Source organism: Lepidochelys kempii, chromosome 6 (assembly GCF_965140285.1).
Source record: "Lepidochelys kempii isolate rLepKem1 chromosome 6, rLepKem1.hap1, whole genome shotgun sequence".
Classification (NCBI taxonomy): domain Eukaryota; kingdom Metazoa; phylum Chordata; order Testudines; family Cheloniidae; genus Lepidochelys; species Lepidochelys kempii.
The window spans coordinates 88,474,534-88,489,184 of NC_136385.1; the positions used below are offsets into that span (position 1 = coordinate 88,474,534).

At 43.7% G+C, this 14,651-nt stretch overlaps 1 protein-coding gene across 1 annotated transcript; it reads right to left on the bottom strand.

Annotated features, from left to right (window-relative positions):
- Window positions 1–9,779: 9,779 nt before the first annotated feature.
- NKX2-8 (NK2 homeobox 8) lies at window positions 9,780–11,431 on the bottom strand. Its single transcript, XM_073350692.1, has 2 exons — window positions 11,269–11,431; window positions 9,780–10,312 (listed from the first exon to the last, which is right to left on the bottom strand). The coding sequence occupies exons 1-2, from the start codon at window positions 11,429–11,431 to the stop codon at window positions 9,780–9,782; spliced, it is 696 nt and encodes a 231-aa protein (XP_073206793.1).
- Between the last annotated feature and the right edge of the window lie 3,220 nt (window positions 11,432–14,651).

Below are 14,651 nucleotides of genomic sequence, written 5' to 3' on the forward strand. Positions count from 1 at the left end.
TTGGAAGGGGAATTTCCTTTTGCTCAAAGGCCTCACCCCATTTCCCCAAGGCAACCTTGTTTCTACTTCAGATGAGTCAACTGGCTCTGTAGACTTATTCTACTTGCACACATGTGTATGTTGGAGGAAACACCATTTCCCCTACTCTCCAGACTCTCCATTGCCCTATATATAACAATAGGGGCTAGTGATAGGCATTGACAACTCCTCTGGGGAGAGGATGAGGATAAGTAGCCACAGAGCATGATGGTTGGTGGCTCCATTCTCCCAGTGCTAAAGGGTTACAGTTTAGTCAAATGGATGTTTGAGTGCTCAGCAATTCTCATGAATAAGCAATTAAGCTGTGGGTGGCTTATAGCATCTGGGCCTGATGCTGGGCTGCTTTCAGCCTGCACTCAGTGCAGCCCAGAAGGAGTGGATGGAAGACCAACATAGTTTTAAGTAACCTTTGTGGTTCTCTGATTCAGGGGCCAGACAGTGACCAGTTTGAATCCCAGCATAAATTAGAGCAGCCTTGGGGCTGCCATAATTTGTAGTGGATGATAACAGGGGCCATTCTGACACCTAGAGATCATAAGAGTGTATGAAGGGCCAGAAGGGATCATTGTGATCATCTAGTTAACTTCCTGCATAACACAAGCCATAGGACTTTCCTGAATTAATTCCCACTTCAAGTCCAACTGTGATTGAACTAGAGAATGTCTCTTAGCAAAATATCCAAGCTTGATTTTTAAATGTCCAGTGGTGGACCATCCACCACAACCCTTGATAAATGGTTAATTACCCTTAGTGTTTTAGAAATTGCACTGTACTTATAGTCTGAATTTATCTGATTTCAATTTCCAGCAACTGGATTTGGTTATAGCATTCTCTGTAGACTGAAAAGCCCCCATTATCAAATTTCTTTAGGTATTTAAAGGGTGGCTTGTCAGTCTATAACTTTCTCTTTGACAAGCTAAGCAGATTGAGCTCCTCGAGTCTTTCACCAGAATGGATGTTTTCCAATCCCTTAATCATTCTCATGGCTCTTCTCTGAACCCTCTACAATTTATCAACATTCTTCTTGAAGTGTGGATACCACAGCTGAGTCAGAATTCCAGTAATGCTAGAAGTATACACAAACCTAGATGAGCTATTAAATTACCAAACGGGAACCATTTCACTATCATCACTGAATTTTAATGTGAAAACTTAAAAAAAAAATCAAGCTATTAGATTACTTTGAAATAGGAAAAAAGTAAATTAATTTCTTCAATAGCCAAATGCTAAAATAATTGTAAACATACAATTATTATAAGAGCTATTTGTAGAAGTGGTCATGCAGATTATTCAATGGGGATATGAATTTCACCTGATTGTCACATTAGACAATATCAAAGACGTTAATGTTAAATCTATTGGACTAAAGCTATAGTAAGGTATAAGATCCTGATTCAAATGAAGGGGAAGAATGAAATAACTTTAATTCTCTACCTCTAACAGAAGAAATACAGACAAACACACCATGAAAATGTCTGCAGGGGAAGAAGAGGGAGGAGAAATTGTGACATAAGATATTAAACAGTAAAGTTAACAAAATGCCCTGAGATTGGCAGAAGAGAAGTTAAGAGACAGAAAGGGATAGCAATGTCACCATTACAATTGTACATAGTGTTGTGCCAAAGGCAATGGGCGTGCAGGGACATTAGAAAACACAACATCAAGATGATCTGTGAGAAACTGCTGGGAAACAGAAAAAACAAGAACGAGCTGGCAATTTCTGCCAAAATAGCAGCAGATGTGTTTTTGGAAGAGTAGCGGTAGACCACCTATCCTAGAAGGATATGGTGTCCTGCAGACAGCAGAAGTGTTCAGTTGGCAGCTCTACATGAATGCATGCAAACAAACAAGAGCAAAAAATCAACACCTTCCAGAAGGGTATATTGCTAGCTGTGGGCGTCTTTCCAAACCAAGTTGCAACCTGTTTGGGAAACTTCACTTCTGCTGGGAATATTTGGAAAGGTATGAGCATGTGATGTAGCTATAGAGGATATTTGATGCATATAGAAAACTGGCACTAGTAAAAGGGAATAAAAAATCCATGCAAGTCTCTACAAAAAGATACAGTAGATATGTCTCATAACAATGCAATCAAAATGTTTTGATTACAATTTTTAGAAAGAGACAAGAAAAGTGATTGGGATATTTGGTGACTAACCTAATGTAAAAAAATAAATACCGTAATGGTAGATTCCTTTTCTTCAAATGTTCTTTTAGTGTAAGAAAGATATTATTAAATTTGCTACACACAGTATGTTGTTGTACCAAAATTAATGTCCAATATAGCAAAATTAAATAATATAATTGCACACATTAATATAGTTTATAGAAAGATGAATTTCTTCCCTTTAATACATATTCAGGTCATGGACAGACTAGTTTCTGTATTAAAAAAAACTCACATTACATATATTTGTAATATCTTTTTCCAATTATTACTAGGACTGCCATCATAAAAGTAGATACTACACACCTGTAAGAATGAACACAATAATTCTGCAGGTATTTTACAGGTCCAATCTATTGGCTTTCTAGGATATTGCAATCAATGTGTGTCCTAAATTAGAAATATAGTAGATCCTAAGCATCCATTCCATCCTTTTGTACCCAGGTCATCTTAGTATACAGGTTACCTTCAACAGAAGAAAAACTAACTGAGAAGGAAAGAGCAGTAGTCACATATGGAGTCTAACATCTAGTGCCATGAAATATTTTTGGGATCCTATGCCATGGCTTTTGTAAAGGCCAAGAAAGATTTCTTATCCTCCACAATATTGTCGGTGAAGTCCCAATCAGTGGAAATGTTCTGAGAAGTGGACATTTTGATTAATCTGGGTCTCCTGCAGTCAATGACAGAGTCAATATTTTCTCACTGTGAGGAACTCCAGAGATAAGGACATTCCAAGGACTTCCTGCCCCTCCTACATTAGTGAGAATGACACTATTTTACTTACCTATTGCTTCCTTTCTTCTGTGTACTTTTGTTCTGTTTTCTTCTAATGATTTACTCCTGTACTGTTGTTTATCTATAAATAAGATCAATCAGGATTCTGGATAAATCATCTGACTCCAGTGAGAAGAGACCTTTCTGGTGAAATAGAAAACCTAGTGGTTTGTTTTTTTTCTCAGTGGATTTTGCCCAGTTTTGCTCATGAAGAGTGTCTGTTTCAAATCTTCTGACTACGGCCTGTGAGATGGAGTCATTCTCCACATTGCTAGTAAAAGAAAACAGGTGTGGGGACTCTTGTTGGATCAGATTGTTACTGTCTCTTCATGGGAGGACTAGGTTCTGGCTTCACTCAGATGAGTGCTTTCCCAACTCTTGCTCAAGAAACTCTTGATACTGACAATTTTGCCAGTTACTGTCATATATATAATCTTCTCCTGTTTGGGGGGAAAATGGTTAAGAAGGCTGTGGAAAAGTAATACTGGTGTAATCTATCTACAGTACTCTGATTTTTCTTGTCCCCTGTCAATCTAGGTGTAGGTATGAATATGGCAAGAAGGTACATGCTCCCATAGGTCAATGATCTCTGCCTAGTGATGGACAAAGGCTAGTTGTCCCTGGTGAACTGTCAGCAGCTTTTAATGCCATTGGTTAGAAATGTTGTTGATCCAGTCTCCTCTAGTACATTACTCCTACTACAGTTTCATGTTTTTGAGTCGGCCCCATTCCTTCCCTTGTGGAAGATTGCTCAGCTGATATATTTGCTCTCAGATGAAGTTCTGTATTGCCCCTTTTGTGCAAAATATGAGTAAAGTCACTAGGTGATTAAATGAGAATGTTCCAGCCGATATGGCATCAATGATTCCAATGGAACTTGGTTATACCTCTGACCTTCATCTGATCTAGATGATCTACATCTGATTTTACATGGTCTTTGCTTTACTGTTGTCTGATCAAGACAGAAGCTTGGAAGAAAGCATTCTAACTGAAGCTCAATGCATTTAAGATGGAAATGGAAGTAATGCTGGTGAGTCAGGAGAAACATCTAGAAGAGAAGGAAAACAGAGTATCTGGCCTCTAGGTTAAGGGATGTCAGAGCACTGTTAAATAAGGCTCTCAGTCTGAAATTCATGGGATCCTCAGCTGTTCCTGGATTTTCAAGTAGCAGCAGTAGCTAGAAATGCTTTTTCCTATTTGAGTCTGGTTAAGAGTTTTTACCTTACCTTTTGGATGTGGCTCTCACCACTGCTATCCCAGTTTCATTACCTCCAAACTGGATTAGTGGAATGGGATTCCTCTGTAGACTACACAGAAATTTAAGCTATTGCAAAATAACTTAATTGGAGTATTTAAGACTTGGGCTCCTCTGTAGACTACAATAGTTACCAGTTTGTTTCTGCATGCAATACAAAGCCCTGCTGTTTCCCTGAGTACCATTTTAGCAATTGTGATCAGCTGGGATATTCTCCCTAACAGTCCTCAGGTTGCAGCTCTAGGGAGCAGGAGGCAGGGAAGTTAGTGGAGAGCCCTCAGCTCTGGAATTTGCTTCATTCATAACAAAGTCTGAGTTTGTTAACCAAGACATAGTGCGAGACTAACCTATTCACTGGAGCTTTCCCCAAACAAGTGATAAGGGTAGTGAGTTTCCTTTGTGGGTTGAGGAATTCTGTTTTGGAGGTGACCATTGTCATTTTTTTATCTTTTGTGGTGTTTTAAATGGATTGAGAATGCAGCCAGAGACTGTTAATAGCCACATACATAATCAGACAAATACATAATGCTGTAATAAACCCTACCAAGAGATCTGCGCTGAATAATATATGTGCACATTTAAAACGATTCTACATTTTTGGAAGGTTAATTCTAGTGAGTTGTAATACCTCCGGCGCTAGTCCAGAGTCAGTAAGTTTTGCTAGTGATTTCAATGGGAGCCGGATCGGGCCCTTAGAGAGCTAAATGAGAATAAATATCCAAGAAGGATTTCTGAAGATTTTAGCAATACCACCTACTGATTCAGTATCACCATTAAAAGCCTGATTCTGCCACGTTTACTCATTCATTTCAGTGGGACTGCACGTATGTTTGAGAGAGCAATTGATCTGAGGGCCAGATTTTTTTAAAGTATTTAGTCATTAAAAGATGCAGATAGGCAGCTAGCTTTTTCTCTGCATGCAGAGTTGGAATTTTAATTTTACCTGTCAGCAGAGGCCAAGTCTGATGCAGAATAAGACTGAAAGCATCATCAACTTTCCTATTAGAAAACACTGGAAGGCGGAGAAAGATTCAAATCAGATCTACATCTCTCCATCTAATTACAACTATCTACATATATAAAAGATGAGTTAATCATTGGTTAAGTTAGCAATTAACACAATATAGAATTTTCCTTACAGTGACTATATAAAATTTCTGATTTCAAATTTTTTCTAAGGAGGAGACTCCTTTCTTGTCAGTCTCCAACCTTATCCTTTTATCAAGTTGATGGCTTCTTGAGTGGTGTGTGGTTTTTTTTTTATATATATATATATATTATTCCTCTTCACTACATTTAAGATGCCTATTTTTTGTAAGGTCTCAGAGTAGCAGCCGTGTTAGTCTGTATCCGCAAAAAGAAAAGGAGTACTTGTGGCACCTTAGAGACTAACATATGTATTTGAGCATAAGCTTTCGTGAGCTACAGCTCACTTCATCGGATGCATGCTTCATACCTAGAGCCTTCCCTTTACTTAGTTGGAAGTTCAATGTTCTTCTAAGGTAAACATCACACAGGCATTAAAGTACCTCCTATAAGTTTGCTGACCTTTATATGATCACTATTCATTAGAAAGCCTAACTTGGCTATTTTAGGACCAAATTCCTTTGGCAAAGTGGAAGGGCTGCTTTATTTATTTATCTCCCTTTGTGTCACAGACTCAGGAAAGCTTATGATCAAATAAATTTGTTAGTCTCTAAGGTGCCACAAGTCCTCCTTTTCTTTTTTGTAATTTATTCCTGCTTTTAATTAGATGCAGCAATTAAATGCTGTTTTATTACACTACATTTTGCCTTTAAAGTTTTCACTGTGCAACCATCACCATCATTCACTTCCACAAATCATGCAACCTTGTACCATTCCCTTTAATAATCTGTGAATTATGCCTTCCCTATTAATTTGAGACTTTTACCGTGTTTAATGTTGCACAGAACCTATATCTTATGTGCACCCAGTGCGTATTTAAGACAATACATTAGTTAAATGACTCCACTGCAGTCTGTTTGTGACACAAAGGGAGATAAATAAATAAAGCAGCCCTTCCACTTTGCCACAGGAATTTTGTCCTAAAATAGCCAAGTTAGGCTTTCTAATGAATAGTGATCATATAAAGGTCAGCAAAGTTATAGGAGCTACTTTAATGCTTGTGTGATGTCTACCTTAGAAGAACATTGAACGTCGAATTAAATAAAGAGAAGGCCCTAGGTGTCAAGGGAATGGGCTCTGGGATCGATTATTTCAGTGGTGCCCTCTCTGGGTTTTTTCATTTCAGATAACTAAATAGTTCCGTTTTCACATCGGCTCGTTCTACAGAATTGTGTAGCTGAGAGATAAAATGTAAAACACCATGTGCAGTTTCAAACATACCTTTGACAAAGTCTATTGCTTGAAGCCTCTGCCCCTCTCCCCTCCCCCCAGCAATCATTTATTATAAAGGGGTTTTATGATACAAATTTGATAATCTCCCATACACATTGGCACTGTTCTAATTGGAGTTGTAAGCCCATAAAATTCGAGCCCTTTGTCTTCATGAAGGCCACAAGGTTTTAAAAGATACCATTGTCCTGCCTAAAACCCATAAAATTGTCACTAGGGACTGATTAAACAGTCCTGAATCGAAACAGTGCGGATTTTGTCTAGGTCCTTTTCAAGCATAACAATGCTCTTTTCAACTCCCAAGACAAAAGGAGGTTTAAGGAGCCATTCTCTGGGAGATTCTTCTAAGATAACCCCATCCACATGGAAGACAAGGTGGCCAGCAGCTGAGACAAAAAGGGGGGGAGGTGGGGAGAGGAGGGAGGGAAGAGAGGGGGGAAAACAGGTGACGAGACAGGGCCATCCTATGTGCTCCATCCAGGCCACACGAGCCCTTCTGCACCGCACTCTGCAGCTCACTCCGCCACACGTCCTGAACTCACCAGCCGCACCCGTTTCCTCCCTGCGGGCTGGGCCCAGAGCGGGGTTTGTGGGCTTTTCTCGGTGCATCTTTTCAGGGGCTTGGAGATGATCAAACCGCTGATCTGACGATTGAAAGGGGGCGTTCGCCGCCCAACTCCCAAGGAGAAGTGCCAGTAGAGAGGGGGCCGGGCGCGGCTTGGAAATCAGAAAATAAGTCTCCTGAGAGGCTAATTTCTTCATCCAAAGCCTGCTAGGGCTAGAAAACGAGTCTGGGACCTGATCCCACTCAGTCGAAGTCAGTGGTTCGACCCCCGTTGACTTAAGAGTGGAGTTGAATGGGGGACCTATAGGGTACCTCACCGGGCGCTTCTTAGGTTAGACAAAGCAGACACACAGGATCAGAATTAATCCCACACTGAGCGAAATCGGCGCCGCTTCTAGGACCGTATCGCTCTGCTGGAAAGTTGCCGCGGTGCCGCGCTTAATGCAGATAACTGCCCTCACCGAGCGGGTGTTTGGGAGGGCTGCAGCCTCGGAGTGACACCGACAGCAGGTGGTTGGTCCAGGTCTGCAGACGTTTTAAGGCGCATCTAGCATTTTTAAATCAATCAAATGATTTTCGGTTGGTGGGTTTGTTATTTCAATGGGTATTTAGCTTAAAGACCGCTGGATCCTGCTCCTGTCTACCAATGCTTGTGGGGAAAACAATCATTTCACTCATTCACACTGGTAAATCCTGCCATATCCCCTTGCTACAATGGTATTAACTGAGCAGCCTCCCTGGTGACGTATCCTTCGTGTAAGAGCTGACAGAGTTTGAAATCATGGTAAGCGGAACCCATGTAGGAGAAAACTGGCCAATTGTTTTAAAAAGATAGATAAGGTGTGTGTGTGGGGGGGGGGGGGGTGAGTTGTTTCCACACAGAATCATAGAATATGAGGGTTGGAAGGGACCTCAGGAGTTCATCTAGTCCAACCCCCTGTTCAAAGCAGGACCAATTCCCAATTTTTGCCCTAGATCGCTAAATGGCCCCCTCAAGAGTTGAACTCACAACCCTGGGTTTAGCAGGCCAATGCTCAAACCACTGAGCTATCCCTCCCCCCATACCCCTTCTTCTCTACTTGGACAAATTAAATTGCACTTTAATTCCCCCTTAGCTTGCCAGTGCCGATTCTTTTAAAATTAAGACTGACCCTGTTACAACTGTCCATCGGCAGAGCAAAGAGGAGAGGTTTTAGGGGTAAACAGCCACAGCCACGCATTTTAACTTCTCTGGCGGCTCTGATGTGAAGCTCTTCTCTCTGGCAGCTAGCCTCAGGCAACGTGTGTAGACGACGTGCATCTTGCTCCGTCAAATATGTCTCTATTTTCTGTGCAAGACGTATGGGTCCCTTCTGGGCCATTTACTCAGACAAAGCTCCGGGTGAAGCGAAAAGGGAGTTTTGTCTGAATCAGGACAGGGCTAATATTCCCAAGATTCCTGGTGGGGCAACTGCTTGTGTTTGAAATGAATAAATCCAATAGCATCAAGCCATTTGTATGTTACAATAAGATGTATTCGTTTGGCCTTAAAAGGCATTTTCAAATCTGTGGTTAGCAAAGGGACATGAAGCGAAGGAACGCGTACTTATTTTTGGTCATTCTTGCCGACTAAAAATATTACAGATATACGGGGAGCTGTAAGTATAATTCTGAAGATTTGCTTGAAATGCTGAGACGCTCTAGCCTGGATCCTGTTTCGAAAAAATTGATGGAAATTGGTTAAAAATATGTCCGTGCAAACGTGGCTGAATTGCAGTAGGTATCATACTCTGTAGCTGGAAACAGAGATCGATAAAAACCTAATCGGGAAATAACAAGCATTTAATACATCAAAGCAACATGAGACCTCATTAGACTCCAAAAAAAAAACCAAAAAAAAACCAAACCAAACCAAAACAAACAAACAAAAAAAAACCAACCAACAAAGCCCCAAGTGAGCGTACAACAGACTAATTTTAAAAGGGATTTTTTTGGCGGGTCAGGTATAATAACGTCATCGGGTTTAAAGTTAGGTGTTTGTAGCAAACTTTGTGTGTTACTGGAGCGTGAGGGTCAAGTATAATGACAAACATGTAATTTATTTAGCACATTTAAGAGAATCTTACTCTTCATCACACAACAATGAAGCTAAAGGTGAGCGCGAATGTTCAAAAAGACACTTGTCCTGGTGGATTTTATTTGCCCCCCAAAATCGGTTTATTAGTCACTGGAAGAATAATCTATTTCAAAATAAACTATTTTAGGTACAAACCACTATTGTATGTATTTATTTTACACATAGCTTTTCGCATGGCAACAGGAGTCGCATAGGATTTACAAATATTATCCCTTTCTCGTCCACCCTCTAAAACGGATGCCCCGAAAGGAAAACAAAACACATCCCTGGCTAGCCATGCTCACAACGTGCTTTAAGAAAACAAAACAGCCCTAGGTTGCGTCCCAAATACCAGTCCACACTGATGTGGCTTCGCCTCCCTTGCGGATCCACCTGCAGTTTCATCCCAGAATCTTGATTTAGGAGCTTGGGGCAACGAAATTGGCTTGATTCTTGATCCCCTCGCCCCACCCCGCTCAGTTTAGCTCAGGAAGGTTAGGCAGCATCACCAGTTCCAGGAGACGATGGCAGGGTGTGCTAAGTGCTGGTAGGCCGGGAAGAGGCTCAGGGCAGCGGCGGAGCTGGGCTGGAAGGTTTGGTAGCCTTGGATTGCGAACGCAGTTTGTGTGTTGCAGCCCAGCTTGTCCTGCGCCGCCGCCGCTCCCGGGGTGGGGGTACAGCTCTGGCACGGCTTGCCATCCCTGACCAGCACCGGCACCATGACTCTCCTGAGCAGAGGGGGCTGGGGGAGTTCGGTGCTGCAGGACCCCTCCGTTTTAGCCCTTTTCATTTTGTATCTGTGGTTCTGGAACCAGATCTTGACTTGGGTGGGGGTCAGGCTGAGCAAATGGGCCAACTGCTCCCGTTCCGGCGCCGAGAGGTACCTCTGCTGCCGGAACCGCCTCTCCAGCTCCAGCGTCTGTGCTTTGGAGAAGAGCACTCGCCTCTTTTTCTTTTTCTCGGCTTCCGAGCCGTGGGGCGGGTGCGATCTTTGGGTGGAATCGGGTAAACTCGTTTCTGGACCGCTCTCATCGGAAGCTGGGGACAGCAACAACAGTGGCAGGGTTAGAGGGAGAGCAAGTGGCCGCCACCAGCAGGATCCGGTACCTGTAGCCCCCCAGATAAGATGGGGAAGGGATGCTGGTGTGAGCAAGGTGCTCTTGGGACATTCTGATTAGAACAGTGAAAGTCACCATTGTTTAAAAGCCCCAAAGAATTCTGATAGGAATCAGGAGATTCTATCTAAAATCCCGATTTGGGAACAAATTAAACCGAAAAGATCGGATTGCCTTGCGTTTCCACGTGCCATAGCTGTACCGTGTGCAAGATCGAATCTCTGTATACAGTATGTACAATATGTAAACCCTGCAGAGGTTCATATAATCTGTATATCGGTATGCCGTACGGTTATTGTAACAGCTATCATGTTTCTTTCAATAACTGCTGTTCCTGTATCTCTTTTCTTCTGCAGCTCCGAAGCATGGTTCGGGGTGATACGTTATTTTTTATGATACATGCACAGACCTTACACAATCTATAAAAGTTACAGCTTAATAATAAATACACGGATACTTGTGTAGATGCGTGTTTCTACACACTCGGATCCTATCAGGCTACAGACTGTTTCTATTTTGTACATGGGTTCAGATGGAAAATTGGAGCACGTGTATTATTAGATTTGGAACCCCTCCACTACAGATAGAATTGCAGCAAGGAAAGAGAAGGACAATTCTGATAAACTTTAAAGCTTATGGTGTGTATATATGTGAGCATTTACATACATATATATGCGTACAGGTAGACCGATATATCTTCAGATCTCATTAACTCTACCTATATGCCCTTAAGCGTGTTGTCAGTATTTTCCTGCTGTTTTATTGCCGCAATTCAACCACTGTTCTCCAAGAAGTCCAGACTGGCTCCTGCGGAGTGTTGGATTGGCCCCGGTAAAAAGGTATTTTACGCTTGCGATGTCCTGTTTATTTCATACTCACACAGATAATGGTTTCTGTCGCTTTCGATCCATTCCCCGTACGGCGAGCTGGCGTACTTCTCTGACGGGTGGCGATCAGAGTCCTGCTTGATGTTGTTAGCATCCTGCTCCGGTAAATCCAAAATGCTCCTCACCGTAAAACTGATCCTGCCAGCTGTGGCCATTGTAGGGTCGGTCGCCTTTGCCACAGACTCCCTCGGAGCTAGGAAATAACTGCGCCAAGCTACTCGGGAACCTGCGGACTCAAGGGGATGCTGGCTCCATCCCAGCCGAAGCCCGAATATTAGTGTCGTTTACAGAGGTGTCCTGTTTATATAAACAGTCCTCGCCGCTGCAAACACTGCCCGCTTTCAGACCGTCCCTGTCTGGGGGATGCTAAGTACCTGAATTAGTCAAGTGCTAAAGCTCTAATGGGAGTAGGTGTAACCCCGCCGAGAGAATAACCCGTTACCTCCCAAAGACAGCAGCAGGAAACGGGCTTCATCATTACATATTCTGTCTGATTAGCCCAAAGTGGGGACAGATAATGGTAATTGTTAGCAGTGAATAACATCTTGGGTGGTATGTGGCGACCAACAACCGCCCCCCTCCATCCACCACCAACGCCCCCACCGTCCCTGCTACGCGCAGGAACATCCCCAGAGCTTGGCCAGCCCCCCGCCCGCCCCCACCCCAGGCAGGAGTTCATTCATTATTGGTTTTATTCCTGGCCTTCATTGGGCTCCCTCACCGCAGCCCATGCAGCTAGCCCCCAGGCCCCTGGCAGCTTTGCTAAGCCACTGGGGGCTGTTTCACACCTCCAGCCGTTTGTTTCCACTCGAAAAAGGGGTTCGCTCCAGGAAAGGGCTTCACTCCCTTCAGGGATCGATTTGGCTGGCTGCTCCTGCTTTCCCAGGGGCTCGTGTAAACCTGGGGGGGGGGGGGCAAAACCTTTCCCGAGAAATAGCCAGTTCCGAAAGCGATGCGCTATTTTTAGCATCATGTGAGGATGCAGTGCTATGAGGTCTGCTCTCTCAAGCCAGGCGCTGCAGGGACCGAACCGCCTGCCGCTGGGGAGGCGAGGGAAGCAAGCAGGCGCAGAGTGGGGGTGGTTTGTCGCAGATGGACACAGTGTAAAAGGGACGGGGCCAAACAAGCGCAGGAGCAAACGCTGGCTCCGAAGCAGGTCTGTTCCGCACTGTGCGGCAGGGCGCGGCACTAAAACGCAGCGGTTGCATCGGCCAGCTCGACTTTCCTCTTGTGTGTCCCACTCTTGCTACCTTGGAATGCATCTGATGAAGTGGACTGTAGCTCACAAAAGCTCATGCTCAAATAAATTGGTTAGTCTCTAAGGTGTCACAAGTCCCTCTTTTCTTTTTGTGAATACAGACTAACAGGGCTGCTACTCTGAAACTTGGTGCCTTGGGAATTTTCTCTGGCCTCCACCCTGCCAGGCTGAAGTCACCAAGGGTGTTTTCAATCGACTTCAATGTGCCAGGCCTTGAGAAGGCTTCAGGGTAGGAAGCAAATGTAGCCTTTCCACATGTCCATTCAATGTAGCCTTTTCACGGGTCCCAGTGAAGCCAGTGGGCATCGTCTAATTCGTGCAAACTGGTATTTTGATAGACACTTGAGGGTCAGCTTTTCATACGTTAAACAGCAATATTATAGGCCTGAGACTGTCGGCCTTGAACTGCATGATCGAGCCATAAATAATCGATGTTCACCAGTTGGGGGTCAACCCCGGTGCTTCTAGTTTAAATCGGTGGGATTATTCCCCGTATTTCCATCTCCTCAAACCAAGTGATGGTGGCTCGCAGCCCAGCCAGAGCAATCCCAGGCGGATGTGAGTCACAAACCGCTCTCCCTGCCTAGGGCGAGCTTATCTCCAAGCGAGCCCCATCCGCTGGAGCTGGTGTCGCACCCAGGACGGGGAGCCCTATAGAAATAAACGTGCAAGTCTGGCTCCTGGTAAACAGAGGCAACAGGAGCCCTTTACAGGCCAGGCGGCACCTCGCTTTCCCAAGCAGCGCTCCTTTCATTTGGACCGCGTCAAAAGTACAAACAAACTTTGTACAAACGGCCAGATGGGTTAAAAAGTGTGTTCCGGGTTATGCCTCTGAAACATACACGGTCATATTTACATACTAGTTTAATCTCTCGCTTGTAACGTTTCAAATGGGCCTGTATACACACCAAACAAATGCACCAGTACCCATGATATTAACCCCCCGGCCCCCCGCCCCACTGCTCTGGGTATGGCTTCTGGAAGCAGTTGCACTTGATAGGGAAAATGTAAACAGAGCGATAATGGCAAGGGAAGGAGACAGATTTATATCTGACAGATTTGTGGGCTAGATGAACAGGGCCCACAGCTCCCTTTGGCCAACTTCCTGCATATTTCTTGGAGACTGGACAGGCTCCATATAAAAGATTCCCAGGCCATGATTATTGGAGCCACCTATCAAGCGTGCCTGGTGACAGTAGTTATCTTCCCTGTTCCAAGATCAGCCTCCCAAACGTCCTGGGTGGTCGGACCGAGGGGAACACAAATACATGCCAACTGCTAGCCTGTGAACAAAGGGGAAATGTAGCCCTATGTCCTGGACCTGTTGGAAGCATTTGTTCCAGTCAAGATTTTGCATTTGTTCAGATCTGGAATAATAGGTGATTGACGCCTCCTCACAATGTTCTTTAACTCTCCGGGATAAATCGGAGCTTGTTTCTTGTTGTCATGGTTTTCAATAGGGTTCAATGGGATTTGAACCACTATCGACTCTGCTTTCCGTCTACTGCAGCCTAGTCCATACAAATTTATTAGTTATGTCTTTTTAAATGAGATTAAATTGAAATGCCTTGCTTTCCCTCCATGCAACGACTCATTCAGGGATAGGTGGCCCTGTATCTCCTAATCATTTTAATCCCAGCGGAGATCCATAAACTGCACTCGACAAGGTATGTATAGTATAATGTGTATTGTATTGTGGCGCTCCCGAGCTATGACTGATAACAGCTTACTGGTAGTTTGTAATGGATTCAGATCCCTCTGCAAACAAAGCAATGAGATTATAACAAAAGCATATTTAATATGTCGGGCCCTGGGGCCATACAGAGGCAACCAGTGGTGCTAGTCCCAATGAAGTGAGGCAATAGGTTGAATTGGAGTTGTAAAGGCCCCCCAAATAAAAGACACCGAAAAGTTACTTATTCGTATCTCGTATGCAAACATATTCTTACTGCGCTGGGGTTTTTTGGAGTTCACAGAGGCACAAATTTATACTGTAGTCAAGGTGGCTCTGAAATGAAGTTTGCCAAGCACCCTCTAAAGAAAGTGTAAAAAACTTTGTAAGGGAAAAAAGTCAGAGTGAGAGAAAGAAAGTCTCTACTTCAGTGACCTCTCTTAGC